The sequence below is a fragment of the Thermobia domestica genome, chromosome 17 (assembly GCF_964235325.1).
Source record: "Thermobia domestica chromosome 17, izTheDome1.hap1.1, whole genome shotgun sequence".
NCBI classification, from domain to species: Eukaryota; Metazoa; Arthropoda; class Insecta; order Zygentoma; family Lepismatidae; genus Thermobia; species Thermobia domestica.
In genome coordinates this window covers 149,345,489-149,372,312 of record NC_137470.1, presented here as the reverse complement: position 1 = coordinate 149,372,312, position 26,824 = coordinate 149,345,489, and the positions used below count along the sequence as shown (strand labels likewise).

The following is a 26,824-nucleotide window of genomic DNA, read 5'->3' as shown; positions in this document are numbered from 1 at the left end:
TCCCGATAGAAGCTCAAAAGCTAATCACTCAGTCATGTTTGTTGTGCAGTTGTATTTAGCTTAACTTAAATATATTCCGTAGTCTCTTTTTGGGGGGGAGTTCCGTAATGATATGTTGAATCCCTCTTGTTAAAAAATCAGAAAACTTGAGGATTGGGTAAACTGTGATGGTGGTGCTATAAAACTTAACTGTAGAATTTCAAGAATATACAGAACCAAAAGCTCTAGATGTTCAGCCTTTAATCATATAAATCTAAGTATTTCTCTTATGTTTTATTTTAATTTTATTTTGTTTCAAAAAGAGGGTATGGAATATTTTGAAGTAAAAATACTACATACTATTTTGCTAGTTATTATGTGTATTCTTTAAAAAGAAGTGTTTACTTTTAGGGTTGGCTGGTTAACACCAACTTTTTTTTTTTAATAACTGGTTTAAACCACAAAAATAAAAAGAATGAAAAATGCGAATCGTGTGAACTTCATGGTGACGTTTCCAGATATCAAACCACCTGCAATAGTTTTATTTCCCTTTCACCTTTTAATCAAGGTGTCCCATGTTCAATTCTCGGTCGAACCACAACCCTTCTTTCATGCGTAACCCAAGTAGCGGTTCGGATGTCAGTTTAAGCGAAAGTCTTCTCCTTGATAACCTCGGTATTTCGTAAGGATGTTAAGCCTAAACATACGAAACAAACCAAATTTTATATTTCTGCATGCCTAAATGCGTGTTGTTTTATAAAGAAGCCAATTTTGCTTAAATATATTGATAGAAATTGGCAAAATTTATCGATTGCCTACGTTGCTTCCAACATTAGCTTGGATTGGACTTTCAATGATATCTACGTACCGGTACTAAATTTGTAATTTAATACCTCAGTTTTAGCGTACTGATTATGGTACGTTGACCTTTAAATTTTACATGCAAAGCAATAACAGGATTTTCCCGTTATTGTCTTACATTTCAAGTAATGACGGGATTTTCCCAATGGCTAGAGCGGGAGATTCTCAACTTAAGAAATTTACTGACCGCACTTCTTTAAGCTTATGGGAGTTCTTCCGGCATAACCCCGCTGTTGCATAATAACATCAAGGCGAAACAAACTTATTTCTGTGAATATGTAATATAAATACATAAAGCAAAAAATCTAAGTCAAAAAAGCCTGGTTGAAACCAAAAAAGCCTGGTTTAAAACATCCCCCAAAAAACGGGTTTTCGGCATTTTCAAAAACAACCACGGTTCTTTCCAACTCTGCTTACTTTTGTATATAGGAGGTTAAAAAATTCTTATTATATACATTGGTTAATCCTGTGGAATTCATAATGTAAATATGTTGAAGAAAAATTGTTTGAAATATTTTTTCGAAATTCATAGTTTATTTTCGATGTTTTATATTATTATCAGCATCAACCACTAATTAAATGATTTTTTGTGTTATAGAGAAGCGATACAAAGTCTGTTTTAACAATTTAAAGCAGTATTTTGAAAAAAGCCCAAAATTTCCCAAGCAAAAAAGCAAAGCAGAAAAAACCGAGTTTTTTTTCCAAAAAAGCCGGTTTTTTCCGAGCCCTTGCATCTCTAATTTGTACCGATGAGGCGAGCATTCTTGGCTCTTGTATAGCATGAAAGACCACCAAGACTACGAAATGCAGGACCAATACTTGACTGCAAGACAAAGAATATGACGCAGTATTGATGACCAAGACCCAGGGAGCGAATCGTTTGAATTTTATTTGTTGGGCTGAAAGTGATGAAATAAAATTAGTACTTTATAATTAAATATCATACTGTATTTTTAAATTTTAAATTACAAAATTCATTTTATGTATCTTCTTACGTGCAACTATATATACTGTAAAATACGTTTTAATTACCGAGAAAGAAAAATCAAAGTGGCACGGGTCCCGGAATCATAAGAACCTATTTTGGAATGAAACTTGAAGGGTTGGAAAAAATCATAGGTGTTCTTCTGTTTCCTCAACCCTTATCATTGTAGTTAAACGATTTCCTTTTGTCTCCGCCAAGAGACTCTTGCTACTGCATTCCGAGAAGACCCCCTGCCGTCCGAGCAGGTGAGAACACTGACCTTGAAGAAAATTTTCGTCACAGAACTAAAGCAAGAAAAAAAAAATTCCCACGTCGGACGTTGTTAATAGTTATAAAAAGAAATAACCAAACCTCAAAAGGGCCAAATATTCATTAAGATGCATATACAAATCCCCCGTTCGATCTAGCTAGTGGTTAACGTGTAAGACTGTGGTCCGGGCTTAATTCCCAATGTGAGTGCATTTTGGCATTCACCCAGTGTCGTGACCATAGTGCTCTCAAAAGGATCGGGTTGACCCGACCCGACGCGTGACCCGACCCGACCCGACTCGGATCGAGTGAGCTCGGGTCAGATTACGGGTCTGGTCGGGTCGGGTTGTCGGGTCGGATCAGCTCGGGTCGGGTTGTCGGGTCAGGTCAATCAGGTCGGATCACGGTTCGGGTCAGTCGGGTCTGGTCAGTCAATTCGGGTCACGGTTCGGGTCGGGTCGGTCTTCAACCCGACCCGACCCGTTGAGAGCACTACTCTAAAGACATCAAATGTTACATTATAAATTATTACCATTCTGTGTTGTTCGTTAACGGAGGCATTCACTTTGGTCAATATGACTTTATGTCCGAAAATTTGATAGTGGGTAATATTTTCCTAAGATATTTATACCGCCTGTTGGTTATTTGTTTACTTCAAAGATAGTATCAAATGTTATATTATAAATTGATGCTACTCCGTGTTATTTCTTAACAGACGCAATCATTCTGGTCAAGATTGCTTTATGTCCGAAAATTTGGCTTCATGACCAAAAACTTGATAGTCGGTAATGTTTTCCTAGGAAATAATTGCATTTCCAGTTTTGCACGTGATTTGCTGTCTGACGAAGGTGTCTTAAGAAAAAAATGAAATGAAATCTATTAGTTTTACGTCCTACGGCTATGCCGGTTAGGATAAAGGAGACAGTGATTATGAGAATTGAATGAAATGGTGGAACGAAGAAAGTTGGATTAAACGGTAGAACCCCGAGAATGCCCACAAGTACGGTGTTTGTCCACCATAAACTCCACACGGCGCGAGCTGGGATCGAACCAGTGATCCCAAGCACCAGAGGTGAACACTCTACCACTGAGCCACCGCGCCCCCCAGGTGTCTTAAGATGGTTGCAGTGTCAAAGTGGTAATTTCTATTAATTGTTTTCTTATTATATCATTGAAATTTGTATAAGTTGCTCTTCAAGAGGAACAATTCAAATCTTACATATTAGCGGCCTAGTATAAAAGGAGGAAGAAACTTTCCTCCGAAACACTGCACTGTTAAAAAATATTTCATAGTTTCGTTCGTGAAAGCAGCTCTTGACTTGTTCTACTAGTAGTCGAGATTTAAGGATTTAGTAGCGTCGAAAGGAAAATATTGATTTTGAAACTCGATTTTACTCTTTTGACAGTGTGGAACACGTAGGAAGAAAAATATATAGAGAATAAACAATCTTTTGAAACAAAGGTAAGTAAATCTAACTTTAAATTTTGTTATAGAGAATAAACAATCTTTTGAAACAAAGGTAAGTAAATCTAACTTTAAATTTTGTTATTTGCAACTGAGAAAGCAGACTTTGATTCCAAAATATAACCTAGTTTGTAGTGTAAAATATTAGATATTAGTTGCCTTATAATCTTGATAACTACTATTACACAGTTTATAACATAAATGATTGTAAACATAAAACACATCTTTCAATTAAAAACAACGTTGTTGCAATTTATTCCTCTCTCTGTCCCTATATACACATGGTAGACAATTTATCGTGATCATCCGCTATAACGGGTTTAGACAGAAATTCACAAGTGTTGCCAACAAAATATTTATATTAAATTTATATTTTTTCAAATGGCACTACGTCAGTTTATTACACATTTCTAACCATGTTAAATGTAAACTTAAAATACTACTTTTATTAATCAGTGTTACAAGCTAAAGATATTATGGTATCACAAACATCCGAAGTTTGGAAGCCTCTAACGCAGACACAGCACAACAGAGATGCACAGGATAATATAGTTCGAAAGAACTTTAGCGCTGAATATCATGGTCATGGTATGACGTTTTTCGAATGAATAGAAACGAAGTTACAGGGGTTGAAAATTTGAATTTTTTGAAAGTCTTTATTTACAAAAATCTTAGGTAAATATTATATCTAGTTACATGTGTGGTTTGCAATTAGCTAAGGATAGAAGTCAGTGGAGAGCTTTTGTGAACGCGGCACTGAACCTCCGGTTTCCATAGGCCATAGAGTTAGTTAGTTACTTACATGTGTGGTTTGCAAGGAACGTTCAAATTATTTTACCGTTTACAACACTTCGATTTCTCTAACCGTACCGGAGATATAATAAACATTGATAAAGTTGTCAACACTGTTGAAAATGGCGTAGCTAGCTAGTGCGAGCTAGCCACCAGAACAACGTACAAGGGTTGTAAAAAGAAGATTCTCAAGTCGTATGTACAACCGCTGAACTTAGAAACTTAAAGCTTGGTCAGTACATGGGATCTGAGACGTGATATATCACAGAGAATCGATTTTTGGAATTTCAAAGCGGAAGCGAAGTATACGTATGAAAATTATCTTATAAAAACGTGTATATTTTCGGGCTCTATTAAACCCCAGTCATCAAATTTGGTATTTCAACATCTCCTTTAAAATAAAAATAAGTTTTAGCTTTCTTTATATATTACCTCCCTATGAACTTTCGAAAATAAAACCATCCTTCATCGTCCCCAAAGTGAGTGCGTCTGTTAAGACATAAATCGGTATAACATCAATTTATAATGTAAAAATTTGACCTTATCCTTGAAGTAGCACAGAACCAATACAAGAGTATAAGCACCCCTATAAAATTTCTGATATAAAGACATCTTACCGACAATCAGTACGTCTGTTAACAGATAACAGGGTATAATATCAATTCATAAAATCATATCTTGGCTAAAGTGAATGTGTCTGTTAAGAGATACTACAGAGTGGTACCAATTTATAATATAACATTTGTGGTTGTTTTTGAAGTAACCAATAACCGACAGGGAGGTAATAATTTCCTAGGAAATTTTTACCCCCCTATAAAATCTTCGGATATAAAGCCATCTTGGCTAAAGTGACTGTGTCTGTTAAGAGATACTACAGAGTGGTATCAATTTATAATGTAACATTTGAGTTTGTCTTTGAAGTAATCAATAGCCGACAGGGAGGTAATAATTTCCTAGGAAATTTTTACCCCCCTACCAAATCTTCGGATTTAAAGCCATCTTGGCTAAAGTGACTGTGTCTGTTAAGAGATACTACAGAGTGGTATCAATTTATAATGTAACATTTGAGTTTGCCTTTGAAGTAACCAATAACCAACAGGGAGGTAATAAATTCCTAGGAAATTTTTACCCTCCTACCAAATCTTCGGATATAAAGCCATCTTGGCTAAAGGGACTGTGTCTGTTAAGAGATACTACAGAGTTGTATCAATTTATAATATAACATTTGTATTTGTCTTTGAAGTAATCAATAGCCGACAGGGAGGTAATAATTTCCTAGGAAATTTTTACCCCCCTACCAAATCTTCGGATATAAAGATATCTTGGCTAAAGTGACTGTGTCTGTTAAGAGATACTAGAGAATGGTATCAATTTATAATGTAACATTTGAGTTTGCTTTTGAAGTAACCAATAACCAACAGGGAGGTAATAATTTCCTAGGAAATTTTTACCCTCCTACCAAATCTTCGGATATAAAGCCATCTTGGCTAAAGTGACTGTGTTTGTTAAGAGATACTACAGAGTGGTATCAATTTATAATATAACATTTGAGATTGTCTTTGAAGTAATCAATAACCGACAGGGAGGTAATAATTTCCTAGGAAATTTTTACCCCCCTACCAAATCTTCGGATTTAAAGCCATCTTGGCTAAAGTGACTGTGTCTGTTAAGAGATACTACAGAGTGGTATCAATTTGTAATATAACATTTGAGTTTGTCTTTGAAGTAATCAATAGCCGACAGGGAGGTAATAATTTCCTAGGAAATTTTTACCCCCCTACCAAATCTTCGGATTTAAAGCCATCTTGGCTAAAGTGACTGTGTCTGTTAAGAGATACTACAGAGTGGTATCAATTTATAATGTAACATTTGAGTTTGCCTTTGAAGTAACCAATAACCAACAGGGAGGTAATAAATTCCTAGGAAATTTTTACCCTCCTACCAAATCTTCGGATATAAAGCCATCTTGGCTAAAGGGACTGTGTCTGTTAAGAGATACTACAGAGTTGTATCAATTTATAATATAACATTTGTATTTGTCTTTGAAGTAATCAATAGCCTACAGGGAGGTAATAATTTCCTAGGAAATTTTTACCCCCCTACCAAATCTTCGGATATAAAGCCATCTTGGCTAAAGTGACTGTGTTTGTTAAGAGATACTACAGAGTGGTATCAATTTATAATATAACATTTGTATTTGTCTTTGAAGTAATCAATAGCCGACAGGGAGGTAATAATTTCCTAGGAAATTTTTACCCCCCTACCAAATCTTCGGATATAAAGCCATCTTGGCTAAAGTGACTGTGTCTGTTAAGAGATACTACAGAGTGGTATCAATTTATGATGTAACATTTGAGATTGTCTTTGAAGTAATCAATAACCGACAGGGAGGTAATAATTTCCTAGGAAATTTTTACCCCCCTACCAAATCTTCGGATTTAAAGCCATCTTGGCTAAAGTGACTGTGTCTGTTAAGAGATACTACAGAGTGGTATCAATTTGTAATATAACATTTGAGTTTGTCTTTGAAGTAATCAATAGCCGACAGGGAGGTAATAATTTCCTAGGAAATTTTTACCCCTCTACCAAATCTTCGGATATAAAGCCATCTTGGCTAAGGTGACTGTGTCTGTTAAGAGATACTACAGAGTGGTATCAATTTATGATGTAACATTTGAGTTTGTCTTTGAAGTAATTAATAACCGACATTGAGGTAATAATTTCCTAGGAAATTTTTACTCTTCTACCAAATCTTCGGATTTAAAGCCATCTTGGCTAAAGTGACTGTGTTTGTTAAGAGATACTACAGAGTGGTATCAATTTGTAATATAACATTTGAGTTTGTCTTTGAAGTAATCAATAGCCGACAGGGAGGTAATAATTTTCTAGGAAATTTTTACCCCCCCCCTACCAAATCTTCGGATTTAAAGCCATCTTGGCCAAAGTGACTGTGTCTGTTAAAAGATACTACAGAGTGGTATCAATTTATAATATAACATTTGTATTTGTTTTTGAAGTAATCAATAGCCGACAGGGAGGTAATAATTTCCTAGGAAATTTTTACCCCCCTACCAAATCTTCGGATATAAAGCCATCTTGGCTAAAGTGACTGTGTTTGTTAAGAGATACTACAGAGTGGTATCAATTTATAATATAACATTTGTATTTGTCTTTGAAGTAATCAATAGCCGACAGGGAGGTAATAATTTCCTAGGAAATTTTTACCCCCCTACCAAATCTTCGGATATAAAGCCATCTTGGCTAAAGTGACTGTGTCTGTTAAGAGATACTACAGAGTGGTATCAATTTATGATGTAACATTTGAGTTTGTCTTTGAAGTAATCAATAACCGACAGGGAGGTAATAATTTCCTAGGAAATTTTTACCCCCCTACCAAATCTTCGGATTTAAAGCCATCTTGGCTAAAATGACTGTGTCTGTTAAGAGATACTGCAGAGTGGTATCAATTTGTAATATAACATTTGAGTTTGTCTTTGTAGTAATCAATAGCCGACAGGGAGGTAATAATTTCCTAGGAAATTTTTACCCCCTACCAAATCTTCGGATTTAAAGAATTCTTGGCCAAAGCGACTGTGTCTGTTAAGAGATTCTACAGAGTGGTATCAATTTATAATATAACATTTGTGTTTGTCTTTGAAGTAACCAATAGCCGACAGGGAGGTAATAATTTCCTAGGAAATTTTTACCCCCCTACCAAATCTTCGGATATAAAGCCATCTTGGCTAAAGTGACTGTGTCTGTTAAGTGATACTACAGAGTGGTATCAATTTATAATATAACATTTGAGTCTGTCTTTGAAGTAACCAATAGCCGACAGGGAGGTAATAATTTCCTAGGAAATTTTTACCCCCCTACCAAATCTTTGGATTTAAAGCCATCTTGACCAAAGTGAGTGCATACACTGAGAGATCACATTCAATTATATGAATTTTTAATGTGACTTTTGACTTTTCCTTTGAAGTTACCAGAAACCGACAAGGGGGTAAAATTTTCCAGGGGGTAAAACTTTCCAGGGGTAAAAAATCCCTGTGACACCGGCCTTGGTCAGGTAGCTCGCCGCAATTTCTGGTCGTCAGTGAGCAGTTTTGGGACAATCTTCGGGCACACCTTGCGCATGTTCAAATGCTCCGTCACAATTTCATGAACCACAGTTTTTGGTAAATTTAACATCTGGGCAATTAAACGAATACTTAGTCGACGGTCTGAGTTCAAAATTTCGCGCGCACGAGTCACATTGTCGGTGTTTGTCGAAGTCGAAGGTCTTCCAGCACGGTCTTCATCGGCGACCCCTTCCCGGCCCCCCGAAAAGGCCTTGTGCCACCGAAACACACCACTTCTTGCTAAAGCATCATCTGGGTAAGCCTGCTTGATCATATCAAACGTCTCTGTCGCAGACTTACCGAGTTTAACACAGGATTTAATCGCGTACCTCTGCTCTAACGAACGCTGCATTTTCGGCTTGCACCACTCACAAAAACACGTCGCGCGAAAAAGCCTGTCCTGACTCTCCGTGTGCTCGGAAACAACTGACTAGCCGCTCGTGGCTCGTTCGTTAGCTAGGAACGCCCTCTATCGGATCCAGTCGGTGCGCGCACGCTCCGAAGTACAGTCATGGCGGAATAAAATCAGTCCTATTACTTCCCGGACAAACCCTGTATACGTACACACACACACACACACACACACACATGACTGTTTTTCTAGTTCACTGCAATGGGAAAAGCAAACTATGACAGAACATCGAGTTTGAAATTATTGTATAAATCATCCATAAGCAGGGGCGGATCCAGGATATGATCAAGGGAGGGGCTAAACCTTATTTTGCTGTTCTATCCAGTGTAAAGCAAGATTGAAGCCCATTTTATCCAGTGTATACTTGAGCGTCAAGGGGGGGCCTATAGCCCCTATACCCCTTTGGATCCACCACTGTACATACCTAACATTAACCATCAGATCTTGGTGAAATTTCGCATGAAAAAGCCTTGATTTTTGCAGATATAAGAAATATTAGGAAGTTAGAAAGTTATGAGATTCAAATTTGATTCATGGAACCTAAACAACGGAAATACGCATAGTCGTAAAAAAAAAATCATCCTTCATTTGACTTTGATTTTTATTTACATAATAATGAATTATTGGCTATACAGACGTGGACAAATTATTAGCAATTTTAGGATTTTCAGGTGAAAATTGAAGAAAATCATAAATTAAAGAAGGCATACGTATGTAAATGTTTTAATATGTGAATAATTTTATATCACGCTACATTCTACGTACTGTTACAGTATTTCAGTACTTGGTGTAGTGCCTGGATTCGTTCTGGTATGTGGTTTATTAACGTAAAGCAAAACTTCTTTATTTCTGGATCACCACGCTATATATTATTCACCATTTCTATCAGCTGGTTTCTTGAAGTTGGGTGCTCCTTCGTAACTTTTTTTTATTCAGAAAACCCACAAAAACTCTATGTGTTTCATATCTGGGCTATTTTCAGGCCACGGAAGGACTCTAACGCCTTTCTGTTCCAGTCTTGGGAACAGCCTTAGCCTTGTGGCACGGTGCATCATCATGCAATAAAAATCGGGTTCCCAGATGGAAACCATTCACGCAACTGTGGCAAAAGATATTCTGTAATGACTTTTTGATATTGTTCTGCAAGCATGTTTCCTTCTACTGCATAGATACGCCCCATTCCTTTCACACTAATGAGCCCCATACAATTATTCGTGTAGGATATTTCGTACTTTGTCTTACACAATCTGCCTTAAAGGCTTCGCCTTTGGTTCTTCTTACATATTGGGAGTTCTCCTCTTTTACAGAAATGATGCTCTCATCACATGAATATAACCTGTGGACAAATAATCATGTTTTAATGACTTTAAAATGATGAAGTCCACATGAATCGCATAATAATTCGTTCAGTGATCAACAATGCAGGCAACCTGTACATTTGCAAATCTATCAAAATATTTAAATGATAAATTATGTATTTTTACACTCAAATAACAAATAAAATATCAAGGTATCTTTCCTCAATCATCTGCAGTCCAAACCTGGTTATCTTTGGTCCACTGATACCGTTTATTCACCATCGCCCGAGTCAGTTTTTGTTTCTTTCTGGGACGCCTAGGATTCAGCCCTCTCTCAAACAGTCGGTGACAAACAGTTTTCGATTAAACATGGACGCCAGCATTTGCGAACATTCCCTGTAGTTGTGTAGAAGTTACTCAACGAATTTTACTTGATTCCCTTGCCAGCAGTCTGTCTGCAAAGGCTGATAGGGATAATTTTCCGCCGCAAGCACTGTTATGTTTTGGTGACAGTGCATTCCCACGGCTTAAAAGTTTCGTGCAAATCTTGTAACATACGATGCACTGACCCCTAGGTTTCCTTTATACTCTAACTTGAACATGCTTTTCGACTTCAACAGTCTGAATTATTGCTCGTTTCTTTGGCGACAAAACTTTTCTCTTACTCATTGCTCCAAAACCATAGTTTACAACAATTCAAAGAACCCTCTTCAAGAAAACACACAAAATCGCACTTGAACCACCCTACATGCACACAAGGCATTCGTAAATGAACTAGTAACTGCTTCAGTAAGTTCTTTTCCTATCAAGAAAGGCTTTTTAATTGAATATTATCAGCTATTTTATCACAGTAGAGAGTTTACTTACCCCCTAAGCTTTTCCTCCATTGAAATATTCCTCGTCTGGAAACCACGTGTCCTCATATTGCGTCAGATTAGTGGATGAATCATTACTCACCTGGCAAGTAAGAGTTCGTAAATAACTTATAAATGTCGCTTAGTGATAACATTGTCATGTTGTCTCTCACAACTGACTGGCTATCTTCAACAGAATTTAGGAAATGCAATAAATCAGCAAATTTGCATGAATTTCAAAAAATTGCTAATAATTTGTCTACGTCTGTACATAATTTTGATTGGTGTGAAAGTAAGACATTTAGCTGTAATAGAATTGCGGAGAATCATCTTCACGGGGAATTGAAGGCCAATTTGGCCACTCATAACTCAGGGACCGTAGGCCTCACATCCTTACATATCCAGTTAAGGTCTATCACCGAATCAACTTTGATCCCGATCAGATGCATTCCCCTGAACTCATACAACATATAGCGTACGATTAGGGATGCGCACAAGACAAGGTTTGTGGCTGTCTAGTCTCGAAAATGTACTGTGAAAATGATGTCTCGACTCGAAAAATGTATATTTTTCTATTGGAAGAGCCGTGTCTCGACTCGAATTTTATCAGGAAAATCCTGTCTTGACTCGTCTCGTGCGCATCCCTACGTACGATTAAGGATGAAAATCAAATTAAGGTTGAACATCAACGAAGGACGAACAGGGCATCATCTTTCAGGGATTCAGTCATAATAGCAGAGACAACTTGTAAACCGCTTGCTGTAAGCTTGAATTGCAAGTCGGCCAAGCTTGCATCCAGCTTGGTTGGAAAACGTGCAAGCATACCACAAGCTGGATTCCAGTATCGAAGTTACATTCAGTGTCCATTCAAGCTTGACGCAAGCGTTTTACAAGTCAAGTCAAGTGAATACCCAATGACCGATCAGTGATGCTACGACGCTCTGCGGTTCTAAAGCATCGTTTCAAGTACAACATAAGGCAGATTGCATGCAAACATGCATTTCAAGTGCAAGCATAGAAAGCCAAAAGGCAAGCACGCACCAACTGTCTGAAAGCTTTCTTGCTACTAGGGAAATGTTTCGATTTTCAGCACATTTGGCATAATTATTGGAGGAGCACATTGATCCTCTTAATATAGACATGAAACGTGAATTAGATTTAATTTAGTTGAGTTCAGAATATCAATTGAAGTTTAACTTTTCTTTTTCCTTTTTTAGTAGCGGCTTATTTACTTTTGCAGACTAAAATGCAAACTTCTCTTTCCATGTTACTTTCAGGTTGATGTAAATAGAGTTCATTACGAGGAATTATCTTTCGATTCATTGTTTCATTCAAACGATGTAGTCACATTACTGACGTGTAACTCCTTTTCCTTACAAATTGGTTGATGTTTATTTTTAAGTAATCACAGTGTTTCATTTGCAGGAAGGGCACTAATGTCTCTTCAAAGATACTTAATCTTGCTGGCAGAAGTAGTAATGGTTACATCTGAAACTGATTACTGTAGCATATGTCCTGATCACACTATGTGCCGTTATAAGGTAAGTTACCTTTTTAAACAAATTCAATTATTAATTATCTTATTCATAGTGTTGTTTAGAATCTAAAAAAAAATCATCGAGATTACGCATGTACTTCACATTCTGAAAACCAGTTTGATTCAACTCTGACTGTGTGTGTGGGACATTTTCTTTAAAATGGGCCTATTTTGTTTTACTGAAGTGGATATATTTCCACAAGACAAATTACTGACAAGACGAATTTCTGCTTTTTCAGCTTCTAGTGGTAAAAGTTACACGGATATTGTATTAATTACAAGAATTCCAGAAAATTTTATTTTCGAACAGGTTGTTTTGTCCCTGATTACTAATTTATAAGTTACAAAATAAACTATAAAAATACAGATAATTTAATATTTTAAAATAATTTGAACGATTAGAATTCGTTTCGTGAGCTTAAAACTGTACTGACGATTAAAATTATATTGAAATATGTTTGACCATTTCCTTAAGTCTTGTTTGGAATGCTTGTAGTAGTTCCAAATAATTCCGCAAGGTTGCATAGTGACAAGTTTCAAGATGACTGTCTATAGTGCAGATAAACATTTTGCGTCCTACAATTTTACGTTAGGTGGTCTTCTGTGAGTATCCAGTGTGAGTTTCGTACAAAATCTCATAAAGAACCTCTATCAAAAAACTCCGTTCACAAGTGGTATCAACGATTGAAGACAACAGAATGTATTTGCAAGATAAAATCTTCTGGTAGACCTTCCACGTCTGTGACAAATGTCAGGAGAGTTCGAGCATGTTTTCAATACAGCTTTCAAACGTCCATAGCGAGATCTGCTCAAGAACTTTAAATATCTCGAGTAACAGTGCAGCGCACAGCTCCTAAGCGTTCACAGATGAATCCCTATCACAAGTGCAGTTGTTATCTGATTTAACATCTAAGAATCACACAATCCGCAAACAATTGTGTGTTTTAAGAGTTTTGCAGTAACGATGATTTTTGAAAAAACTGTGTTTCAATGACAAAACTACTTCAATGTGATAGAAAGAGTGTACAAACAAAACGTTCATATCTGGATGACAGAGGTGTCTCATAAAATCGTTAAAATTGTTCATGACTCACAGTATATAAACGTGTTTGGCACTAATTCATCATGCAAAGTGTACGGTACGTACTTCTTTCCGGAGGAAATTTCTACCATGCTTACTACCTGCCTTTTGACACAGCTTTAACATGGCAGTGGAAACTTTATTTATCAACTGGATGAAGAATTTTCACTACAACGTTAGGAATTACCTTAACGAGAGATTTCCGCACCGTTAGATTGGACAGGGTACTCAAAATGATCAATAGTTTTTACGTGGACATCAAGATCACCGGACTTAACTCTGCAATTTAATTCTGTGGTCTCACAGATGGTGGTTTGTACACAACGTCTGTGACACAGACGTTGTGTACAAACCACCACTACCACAACTTGTCCGTGTTAAATGGAATCTGTGTTAAATGTTTAAACATAGATAAAGAGCTGCAGAGACGCACAAAATTTTGTAAGTAGCATTCGGTAATAAATCAATAAGTCGCACACCGAATTTTCAGTGGTTTACAGGTTTCCAAGCTGGGAGAATGGCTGCGAAGGATCATCACTGTCTGGTCGTCTAATCGTCAGTCTAGATTGGAAGAAATTGTCCAGGTCAGCACATTTTTGAGATTCAAACCGAGGTAATACCCTAATGGAAGTCACCTGGATCTCTGAGATTCAAACAGGTCAAACAAGCCTATTTCGGGTGAAAGTGCTACTTATTATTATTATTATTATTATTATTATTATTATTATTATTATTATTATTATTATTATTATTATTATTATGTTCTGGATCGTACATCATGAATTTGTTCCACGTTACCAAACTGCCGATAAGGGGGTCTAACCAGCTGTGTTACAATGATTACGCGCTTCCATTCGTGGTAAAGAGTTCGATAAGTGGGCATCTGGATAAAGGAATTTGCAGAATAAGAATGTTCTGTGTTACACTTAAAGAATTGTATTCAACTTCTTGCCTAAATACAGCATTTCTACCGAACTCTACTGCTCATACTCGTCGGATCCAGCTCCGTGTGACTTTTTCCTGTTTCTTGCACTGAAATATACGTTAAAAGGGTAACAATTTAACACCATAGGACAATATGTCATAATTTCTGGGCATTGCACAACAGGCATCCCGTAATTTCTTCCAGCGATTGCGAAAACGTTAGGATTGTTGTGTTGGTCCAGCAGAAAAGAAGTTTGAAAAGGAGAAGCACGAGGAGGCTATAAATCGCCCCTATGATTTTTTTACAGCATCAATGCAGAAATTAAATGAACAGCCCTTGTATTAGTGGCATTATTTGGGGAGGGCAGGAATCAATTGCCCTCGATGAGTTTGGAAAACGCATGGTATATAATAAATTTACACTGATATACTAATAAAAACTGTGGAAATCTTATGTTGGTGGACAATCTTGAACTCCGCCCTGGCAAAATCTGAAGTTATGCTACTGCCTTGTATGCAAATCATATTGCAGCTTTCTCACATCATTTCCTGAAAGGGATGCAATGAAAATACAATGAGGTATCTTGGAGTCAAAGCTAGATAATATTGTTACTCATTGCCTTCAAAGTTGATGAAATTTTGTAAATAATTTACAAATAAAGGTAGATCACAGTTCAAGGAAAGAATACTAACAACTTACATGTTTTTTTTTTGTTTATTGAATACAAGTTTAAATGTTTAAAAAACAAATTATTTTAGACCAGAAGTAAGAAAAAAATATTGTAGAAATGTGAAGTTCCCCCCCCCCCGAATTTTGGCAGACTTTAGAGCACTTTTGTGACCGGAATATATAAACCGATTTTATTCCTTTTTACTCCCTTTTGGTCTCCTCAATTCGCAACTTTTCAGAGGTATTACATACAACTTTAAAAAAATGATTTTTGGACCAACCCTAGTAGGGCAGAAAATCAATCATGAAAATGGCATGTAACAATGGTGATACGATAGTCTTTGGTGTATACTTTTAAATGTCATACGTATTTTAAAATGCTGAATTAAACTACTAATTACAGTAAAATCTACGGAATATAAACTTTCTTTTTCGATATTTTCAAGGGAAGTGCGTCTGGTTGCAAGTCGCAGCCATTCAGTGATCAAGAGAAAAAGGAAATTGTAGAGGCTCATAATAATTTCCGAAGACGTGTGGCTAAGGGTGAGGAGAAACGGGGATCACCAGGGCCTCAACCATCTGCTAGCAACATGAGAGAAATGGTAAATAATGTTGTCTTTAATTCTTTTTTTAATTCAGAAATTCATCGTATTATTTTAATTTCATTGATATGCCATTACAACAACTCAAATCTTGTATCGCAAATTTTGTATATTCCAGATACAAGATAAAACTGAGAAAGAAGTGAATCGGTTTAAAGGTGTTTCTTGTTCATTGCTGGAGCTAGCTTCTACCGCTCGACTGGAGATACATTTATATATTCCGTCTATTTCAATATCATCATCTTCTTTATAAGTAACAAGAATCCTTTGAAAGGAGAAACCTCATATACCAAACTCCTTACATTTATTTAAAAGCAAATTCAAAAGAAGTAGGCAATAATATTAATAATAATTCCTATGTAATGATGAATTGTTCCGCACTTTATTCCACTCTTTAAATGTTATTGTTCACTTCAGTGAAATTAAAGCGTGTTAAAAGGTAACCAATCACCACCCTGAGATCAGTATTGCCAGATTGGACGATTTTTAAAATACCCGCCCTAGCAAAATTTCAAATTGGACGACACGCTACTTTTTGGACTACTTTTAATTATCTGCACGCTATAACTCTTAAGAATACGCTACATTCTTATTTTTATATATGAAATGACGAATTATTAGTTTTATATAATAAAATAAAAGTTTTGTTTGTTCAGTATTCTAGTCACAATAAACAATAATTTTACTAAAACTAACAAGTTCAGTTCTTGCTTTAGTTCTTCTTAATATCCAGATTTAACAAATAGATTTTTGTTAAATTTGCTCTGTTCCAGTATCATTATCCGTGTTGCTGTCTTAGTTGATGCCTGGGTCTTTGTTAAGCAAAGCTGTGTAAAGATGAAAATAGCACATTTAATGGTGTTACTGTGTTGTCCATATTAACATAATGCGCAAGTGGGGTTACGATAAATCTTCAAAAAATTATGGCTTAAAGATAAAGCATTTAGCAAATGAATAAAATAAGTGAGAAATAACAGTAAATAGACATACTGTAAACGTTGTAAAGTGTGTTTGAGATCCCACAAAAAAGCAAATATGTCTCCTTGAAAATCAGAAAAGTCCCCCATTCTATACTATCACCGCCTGCCCAATTCATTCTACACTGCAATTTTACTGCAGCTGACGTAGTATGTTTTTTTTTTTCTAATACGCCACCACCAACATTCAGAATTGCTATCGCCGCCTGACCGTTGCCAACTCATACAACTGACATTGTTATGTGTGGGCTATATGTAGTCCAAATCCGTTACTTTTGGAGCACAACCCTGTTATTTTTAATCTGCATATGTGATGACAGTCCGTGAGATTCTAATATAAAGGCATTACTAAAAAGCTTTTAATTCAAATCTATCCAGTTTTTTGAGTAAAATAAACCCAAACATACATCCATATAGTGCGTTCACTGCACGAGGGAATACAGTTCACTTTTGGTCATTTTGGACATATTTCATCTGTAAGATCTCTATCTGAAGCTTCTTTCAGAGCTTAAAAGATTCATGTTCAGATGTTGTAAATAACTCAACTAATGTTAAAAAAGCTTTTTATGTACTTAAGTATACTGTATGAACAAGATGTCTCTTTCTCTCAGAACTTTAGTACTTCAGTTTGATTCCTCGCGCTCTGAATATTCCATATATGCATGGTATTATACGTAACCCGATGCCAAATAGCAATCAGACTACATTTCCACAGTTATATCATTTTAAATCACCAAATCGAAAGAAGACAAAAATACTGAGATGCTATATCTTCTTAAGCTAGAGCAGTCATTTGGACCGCAATGTCCAGTGTCGTAAGAATTGTTGATTCCAACCTTAGTAAACCCCATAAACAGACAGGGAGAAGACGAAGAACCTGGTTTGTTGATAAAGGCAATTTTGACAGTCAAACAAAAACATTGATGGTAGAGTCAATGGTTTTAAAGATCCATGAAGTTGATCCGTGACTACCCATACAAAACCAAAACTTTTCTAGTTCATTCTTCAGCTTTCAGTTCTCTCTTTCTTTGCTGTATTCGTTTCTCTTTGCCGTTGCTCCAGCATAAACAAGTGCTGCGACATTACACATCATTCAGTTGGAAATGACTATGGTAGATCGTTATCTATACCAGATACACTATTTGTGGAACAATGACTATTCGCATATTGTGAAGCCTCTTCTAGTTCATTTTTCTTCCTTCTTCCATACCTTTCTTTGTCATACTCAGTGGCGTACTCAAGAGGCTTTCGAGCTTTAATCTCCCTTGAGCAAGGCATTATGTTAAAGTAAGCACTTACAATATCAAGATATGTATACAAACACCTAAGAATATATGAACTAGGGCGGTTGAACACCCCTTTACGAACTTCCAAATACGCTACTCGCTATACATATTTTTCCTCGTCGATGCTTCAATCGTAAAACCATGATCGTACGTCATACATCGGTCTGTGGCTGCCTTATAGAGAATTTTATATTAAAATGAATGTATGTATAATTCTGAAATGATATACAATTCTGAATGTATAATTCTGATAATTCCAGTATAATGCTGAAACGTCTGAAGAAATTTCATACAAACTTGATAAACATATGATCTACAATGTGGAAAGAAATCTATGGAGGTATGACAACCCTAGCACCCCTATTAGTGGGGGTAGAAGGTTGTTTAACGGTAGCCCCTAAGAGATTAGGCAACACTTCGTAACGTAAAGGAATGTTGGTTGCCTACACAACAGTGTTAGTAGTTTCATTGAAATACATATTATAGAAGGGAGGGGTTCAAATACTATTTGTAAACCTATCTGCCCGTGCGAAAAAGACTATTTCAGCCAGAGACAATGCCTCGTTATTTATTCTACTCAGTTTTTATTTTCAAATAATTTGTATAAACAGTATTTTTCTGTGCAAAAAAGGGGAGATTTCAGGTAATCTATAAAAATAAGTGATTGTCCATTACTGGTTCTACGATATTGTTTATGATTGATGCATCGAATTAATACCAGAAATGATTAGAGGTGTATATTTTATTGTAATATTGTAGTGAAACCTTGGCACCTGCTTCTTCTTCGAAATATAGTTCCATAAAACGAAAAATGTTGTTAGAGTGACTATTTTCATCTATTCTGGTGTTATCTTCTCCATGCCGAAATATTCTAAACACTCCTCTGTCATTCCTATAATACTATTTAGTCTCTTTTTTGTATGTATGTCTTTGTCATTTGATTAAGTTCTATTCCTACTTCTATTTGTCATTTTTCATAAATAAGTTAGATATGTTAAAAGTTACATTCTTTTAATCTTTATTGTATTGGCGTTTTTAGTAAGATTTACACTGTTCAGTTTACATAAACTTATGTCTTTCTTATTTTAGAAGATTCTATGTTTTCTGATCCATTCACTTATTTTAGAGTTATCTATTTTTTCAGGTTTGGGATGATGAGTTGGCTGCTATAGCCCAGCGATGGGCAGAACAGTGTCAGAAAGGTCACGACCAGTGCAGAAATTCTGGTGAGATTATAAACCTAAATAGATTTTCTCTTATATTTTCTCTTATATATATATGTTCTGTTATAACACCCCTTATCGAACGTTGTCATACGCTACTCGCTTTACATATTTTCCTCGTATATATATATATATATATATATATATATATATATATATATATATATATATATATATATATATATATATTAGATCTTTGAAATGTTGCAGATCTGTGCTCAGAACCTCACTACCATGCCAGGCGGATATTATTAGGCAACAAATAGTGCAAACAAATCTTCAACCACATTGGTTACTAATACCATGATTATTTTAAAATTATTGCAATTAACATTTGGGTCTCCTGTAGTATAGTAGTTAGAGTGTTGGACTCATATCCGAGTAGTCGTGGGTTCGAATCCCAGCCGATGCACCCCGAATTGTGTTATATTCGTAATAACTAACATTATTCAAGTAACTCTCAGCATCAGATGACATAACGATCGTGCTTTGCCCATTGCTTGCAAAAGCCACGTGCTCTAATGATGTCACAGCAACACGTAGACTTCGATCCTCCCCGACCAGAATCATTCGTACCATTTCGTGGCCATTATCCATACAAGTATATTTTCCTTTTAGCCGTTGGAATCAACTACGTACGGCCACGTACGGGAGCGTTGGAACCAGCTCCAGTGGTAAGGAAAAATGCAGGCTCGACTACGTACGGGTTGTACGTAATGATAATCAAGCGGTTAATATTATTTAGTCTAAAATCTGAATTAATATCTTTTCTCGTATATTTTGAATTAGCCCTCTTGATTTTCCTTGAGACGTGTAGTAAATCACTCTCATGTTCAGCGATTATGTGTTTTTGAAACAATTGCTAAGTCTCAACGGTCTAAACTACCCTTCTCTAATGGCATAGAAAGAACTGTGACACTATACTGCTTCATGCACATGTCACTTAGGCCAAACCGACTCACTTCGGGAATGAAAAATGTTCGTAACGTTGTGTTATGCCGCTCACTGGTGACTGTGACGTTGTCATTGTGTTCGCTCTATAAAAAAATGGGGACCTATCACATATTCATAACTCACTGTACACCACACAGTAATCTTAGCACTGCAATGGAGTTTCAAGCAACAATTACGGATTTTGTTTAGCCCAGAAACGACAGTTTTGTTTATTGAAGTGAAAATGAGCTTCGTCGCACGTGACAAAGTGTTGCACAAAGTCATCAGCTTCGCTGTTTAGCCAATCACAGAATATTGCTCGTAGAACCTCATCTTGTTCGAACAAGTTATGCACTACCTGTAGCTTGTATGGATAAAGTTGTGAGTCTTTTTTAAGGATTCGCGGCAAACTGGTAGGGGAGAGGTGGGCAATGGCGATCACCTAAAAAAAATGGGTTATTACGTAGTTTCATTTGCAAAATATATTGAAACAAATTTGTAAATACGTACTCCAATCCTTCTACAATAAGTGTGTAAAATGAAAAGAGGATCATTCTTTCAGTTCGGGAACACGATGGAAAAAACTCAAATTGCTACTTTGGTCGCCATTCCTATCACATGTTGGTAATGGCGATCACAGTACAAGCTTAATAAACACACATAGTTTCATAGTCAGTTCAAGCTTTTTTTTTTTTTCTACACTGCGCCTTCGAAAGACTGGTAAACGCCAACTGAATGTTTTATTGACGTTTTTTCAAAGACACTCACAGATATATCCATGTGGTGAGTCCACAGCAGTATAGTCAGCATGCACCCACGATCCACAAAGGTTACACCGATACCAAAGTTTCAGTGTTGGACTCAAGTAGGCGTATTACCTATCTTAGGTCTAGCCTCTTCTATAATTTTTGGCTGGAGAAGTATTGCAAATATTTGTTAGGAATGGCGATCACCATGATGGAAAACCGATCACGTTGATCGCCATTCCCAACATTGCGCCAATTTTAAAATTGAGCTGGTTATACTGTAAAACGTAGTTTATTTGAAATATAACTATGTGTCGTGCATTAGACGTAAATATACCTTTTATGAATCTTAGTAACTTCAAGATCTTACAACTTAAAATTGTACATATCGTGAGTTGAAATATGCAGATCCTTATAAGAAAATCAACAAAGACAAGTTTCAGCACGCTGTAGACTTCAGTCTTCTCTGGCAACTTCCTCGACAATACACAAGAAATCTTGCTACAAGAGGCAGATGGCAGCACTAGTTTGACTTCTCCTCGGGTCACGCAAGAGGGTAAAGTGGGCTGATCGCCATTTCCAACTGATCGCCATTCCCTTCCTCTCCCCTATGTGTATGTGTGCTTGATGACTTAACTGCCGAATTCACTTCTTTGGACTTTGATCCATGGAATCGGACACACATTCAATGTTTATTGCACTACGGCACGATCGGGATCTTCTAGAGGACCTTTGATTGCGTTTGCGGTCTGACGAAAGTTATGAACAGCAAGCAGTATAACCTTTCGGGATGGTGCTCTCCGTTCCTAAAAATGTTTGAAACGCAGTTGTGCTGTGATGATGGAGATTTCACTACTGAAAAATTCCTCCACGTCGTACTAAATTTCAACGGTGGTTTACACACACGATGATTCCCTGCAACAAAGAAAGAAATATGTATCAGTTACTCCCATTCTTACACGTCATATTAAGCTGTATGAGAAACATGCATGATTGCTATTGCTCAGAGTATTCAAAATATAAACTTGTTCCATCAATATGGCCCATCAACAGATGTAGTTTTGAAACCAAAAATGTCTAATTCCGTACTTGTTGCTGTTTTTTTTAACAAATGATGTGACAAAACTGCAATATATTTGCTTTTAATCTTATGTTATGTCCTTTATTATTAAAGTTACTTTATGAAGCAATGATTATATTCCCATTCTATTGAGAAAGAGGAAGCAGACTATGGTTTCCGCGTAGTATTTTTATCGTTTATTTCGTAGCAAATAAATTTAGTCATTGAGAACAATTGATTCCAATGATATTTAACATTGTCCCTTCGTACATACTGGGAACTTGGCAAGAATTGCTCTGGTAAACTTGTCATTGGAGCAATTCCCTTTTAACTTTTGCAGCATAAAGATATGTAAAAGAAGTATCAAACTATCAGGAATATATTTTTTTGTTAGCCTTGCGCAAGGGTACCCACTTTTGTAAAGCAAAATATAAAAAAATGTTCCTAGGGTGAGCAGCTTCGACTACTTGTAATCTTTGCTTATAAATCAGAGTAGTATAACTATACATGGTAGATACAATAGCAGGTTTTAAAACTTTATTAAAAGTATTGTCGGCATGCAAGGAACAATCTTTAATTCTTTAATTCCAATAAGAATATACACACTTACGAAATTAGCTACGGAGTGATATTATACAACGTGACTGTATAAGCTACACTTGAAAAAAAATCTGTAGGTTCAATTACTTAAATATCAATGTAAAATTATTTACCCTTCACTTTGTAAGTTGATATAGATTTTGTTAGATTAAATTACAAAATTTGTAGTTTTTTGTTTTACAAATTTACCGTAAATTTACAAGAAAATATAGTTTTATTGATAAAAAAACGTAATTTTACATCATTTCATATTAGCATTTCACTTTATAGATGTAAATTGATTTACATAGAGGATTGGCAAACAGATTAACACTGTTTCTTGTAAATTTACCTACGAATTCTTTTACAGTGTACAGCTAAATTAAATTTAACCGGCTGATACGCTACACGTTGTTTTCATTGACCCAACCGTTTTCCCTTTTTTATTTTATTTTTTTAAAGGGAAACACGTATTCCCTTATTTTACGTCTACAACATCTATGCACAATTTCATTCACCTTGGTCTACTTCTTCTTGTCTTTCGGGCACCAACTTTCAATATTTGGGGTGGGGGCTTTTGCCCCCTAAAACCGCTTTTCCGCATAAAACAAAAAGCGCGTGTTCTTTTATTTTATTCGTATTGTCCCTTCACGCAGTTTCTTTACAATTATGCATGTCCTTTACATACTTGTGAACTACACTCAAAACTAAATTTTATGTTTCGTGATGATAGGTTTGGAGGGATCTGTGCCCTACGCAACCATTTTTTTTTTTAAATTCGAAACATGTATCCCCTTATTTTATTTCTAATATAGCTGTGTACAGTTTCATTCGTATCGGTCTACTTCTTCCTGCACTAGTGGGGTCGCATGTCAACATTTTGGGACTGGGATCTTTGCCCCTACACTGTTTTTCTGCAGAAAATAAAAAACACGTGTTCTCTTATCTTTTGCGTATTGTCCCTAAACGCAGTTTCATTGCAATTCTGTACGTACTTTAGGTACTTTTCAGTTACATTTATTACAAATTTTGATATTTCGTTGTCATATGATTGGAAGGGTCTGTATCCGTTGTTTTTCAGGAAAATACGAAAGACATATTTCCTTATTTTACGTGTACAAGACCTATGCACAATTTCATTCACCATGGTCTACTTTTTGCGTCAATTTTCAAAATGTTGAGTCGGGTCTTTTTTCCCCAAAATCGTTTTCCACAGAAAATAAAAAGAACACGTATTTGCTCATTTCATGTGTAGTATTTACCTGTTGCATCACTAAGATGATGTTCCTTGTCAGTGGGACGAAGAACTAATGTTAGTAGTGAATACTCCCTTTAAAAAATAAAGATTATAATATTTACCTTTTAAGAAAATGAGTTGAGTTGATTTTGAAATTAACGTCACTTTCAGCAGCGAAGCTACATGATACGGGACCTACTGATTAACGTGGAATCCGAACCATATGAGATCCCACTGGGAAACGAACCCGGGTCTCCCACACCAAAGGTGAGAACGCTAACCGCTTAGCCACGAAGAAGCTCTTGTTTTTAAAAACTAAACAGTTTTATTTTCTTTTATTTGTCTGGCTTCGTTTACATCTTGAAAGAATTGTTGCGTTACTACCATTTGTCAGATTTATTTAGAATAATATTTTAATTTGAGGGATTTCTAGTTTCAAACGTGCCAAATGAAACAGTTGTACAGAAAATTTAGAATCACTTCGTACAATAAGTTAATTTAAGTTTTGCTCAAAATTAATAACCTGTTAGTAAATATAACGTTTTAAGTTCAAGATTAAATCACAATGTTTTATTATAAAATATAATATTTACTGTACTATTAAAAAGGAGATTGTAAGGAAATTATAATTGTGCATGTTTTCTATACTTATGTTAAACTCTTATTGTTGTTTCATTAGACAGGTTCGTGGTAGGGCAGAACTATTATGGAGCTGGTGGTATGGGGGGGATGGGTAAGAATGTAACAGCTGCTGTAACTGCATGGTACGACGAAGTTAAAAGTTTTGATTCTGGTGAAGTAAAAGGCATGGGATTTTCTGGGTAAGTATATTTCTTTGCTAAGATCGTATGACAATGCTTGTTTGCAAGCCGTCTTGAAGTCTTAAAATTAAATGCTGATAACCTCCGAATTTATTGTATAATAACTATGGACCCTCACTCTGTTTCGGTGGCTTTGCAGCGTTCGATCCTACCTTACCACGGATTGGAAGCATTCGCTCTATTTTTGTAACATCGAGGATATCCCAGACATCATGCGTGTACAGCACGGGTGCGTATTCCGAATCTAAGCAGTACATATGTATATGTGGGTAAATACGGGTGGTGTACACGTACAGAGTGCAGTTTTAGATATAGTATACATACTTTATACGTACAGTGTTACAGGTAACCATGTCTTCGAATATGTACAACTACAAGTGTTGTGTCCATGTGAAAGCGAGGAATGGCACACGTTCTCACATGTATAGGTGTACATTTGTACAAATGGTGGACTAGACGTGTTTTTTCTGTCTGGGATAGTTATAAACGACTTTTGTCATAGCAGGAACTGAAGTTCCCACTATTTACTTCTTGGTCAGGGTGACTATGTTCAACTGTGTCAAGTCGGACGTTTATTGATACATTACTCACTTCTTTGATCTTGTATTTCACCACTTATTATATTTTCGCGGCAACTTTTATGTACCAAAAGAAGAATATTTTAACTTCTAAATCAAACTATACATCTTCAGATGTAAACACATAATGTTGCTTATGATTGTTATGTATTTTCAAATGTAAACTTATCCTAGCATTTTTATTTTACATTTCTTCTCTTCACTAAAAGCTATGCTTATTAGGTTAGAGAAGAACAAATACTAAACAAGGAAATCGTTGTATGTACTATTTATAATTATTTCTATTTATCTAATTAGCGCGTGACAAAATAAATTAGCTTGTATTAACTTGACAACATTGGGGAATATGAAAATGAAATACTGCTCTGCAAATCCCATAGCAGCTAGTTCAGTGCACAATCTCAATGTAGCTTGTTGATCCCCATAGGATTATTCTTCAAGGAACATGGAATGGTATTAGGAATGCTAGTGTCTAGCACTCGCAAGAGACTATCAATCAGGGTACCAGAAGCAAAAAATGATCAGATGGCGAGTAATGACGTTAAAGGCAGAAGGATGTAGATGGATAAAGTCCAACAAACTGGGAAATAATTTCATGTCTAGACTCTAGCATTTCGTAACACTGCGGAGCCCGACTGAAAGTCGAACAACGAAGGACAAAAACTCAAAAGCACCATAGCTGGTAATTTAGGCAACTCCCAAAATCCCAGAAAAGTGAGAAAAACTGTAGGATCTATATGTATTGTAGAACTGAGAATACTTGAACATATTCATATGAATCACTTGAACACCATCTAATATTTCCACTTCTACAATTCATATCGATTCTACTGTTCTCCGGGATTTGTTATAATTGGACAAAATCTGGGTTGAAATTGGAAGACTCAAACACAGAAAACGTTAATTTTCGTCATACAAATATGAATATAAATAGTCAACTTAAGAAAATACTGATGAGTGAAAATAATTGATTTTGTTCGTATTTGTGGACAATTATGAATGATTAGATTCGTCACTGAAGGTTTGGTAACAGCGCACAGTGAGCTTATTGACTTATGCCACACGAAAATTCTGGTGACGCGGACTATAGTAAGGCTTTCATACGTTTTTAACATTTTCCAAATCGTCTCTGTTTTGCGGTTAGAAACCTGCTTAAGGCACTCTGCAGGTCCAGTTTGCGACACACTTCATTTTCAAAACTGCTAGTCCACTTAACCTGCACTGAGTTATGGCATTCTTTAAAATATTTTGATTAATTTCAACTTTGAAAAACATCTCTTTGTTTTTGATGCTGTTACCAAACCGAACCCAAACAACTTGGTGTAACAATCCAGTATGTGGGCCTAAGCCTGCTCCAGCCCCATCTGCTAGCGACTGGCTGAACTACGTCCAGCCTAGCGGTGAGCAGCGCGTTGCGACACACTAAGAGGCGTATCGTGAGCTTTCTAGACCTTGTGACCATCACGTCTTGATTTCACGTGACTGCTCAGTTTGCCTCACGACACTGGATGGACGCCGAAAATTGGGAAACACGCGGACGTGAGTCGAACGCTC

At 36.2% G+C, this 26,824-nt stretch overlaps 1 protein-coding gene across 4 annotated transcripts in view; it reads left to right on the top strand.

Moving 5' to 3' along the window:
- LOC145674401 (venom allergen 5-like) overlaps nt 1-26,824 on the top strand; it is a 103,785-nt gene that overhangs the window by 38,397 nt on the left and 38,564 nt on the right. For all 4 annotated transcript variants that reach the window (XM_081744419.1, XM_081744416.1, XM_081744418.1 and 1 more), the window contains exons 2-5: nt 12,442-12,557; nt 15,675-15,830; nt 19,238-19,319; nt 24,551-24,692. In XM_081744419.1, the coding sequence (XP_081600545.1) occupies nt 12,453-12,557; nt 15,675-15,830; nt 19,238-19,319; nt 24,551-24,692 (485 nt within the window). In that variant the 5' untranslated portion in view covers nt 12,442-12,452. The remainder of the gene's footprint in view (nt 1-12,441; nt 12,558-15,674; nt 15,831-19,237; nt 19,320-24,550; nt 24,693-26,824) is intronic.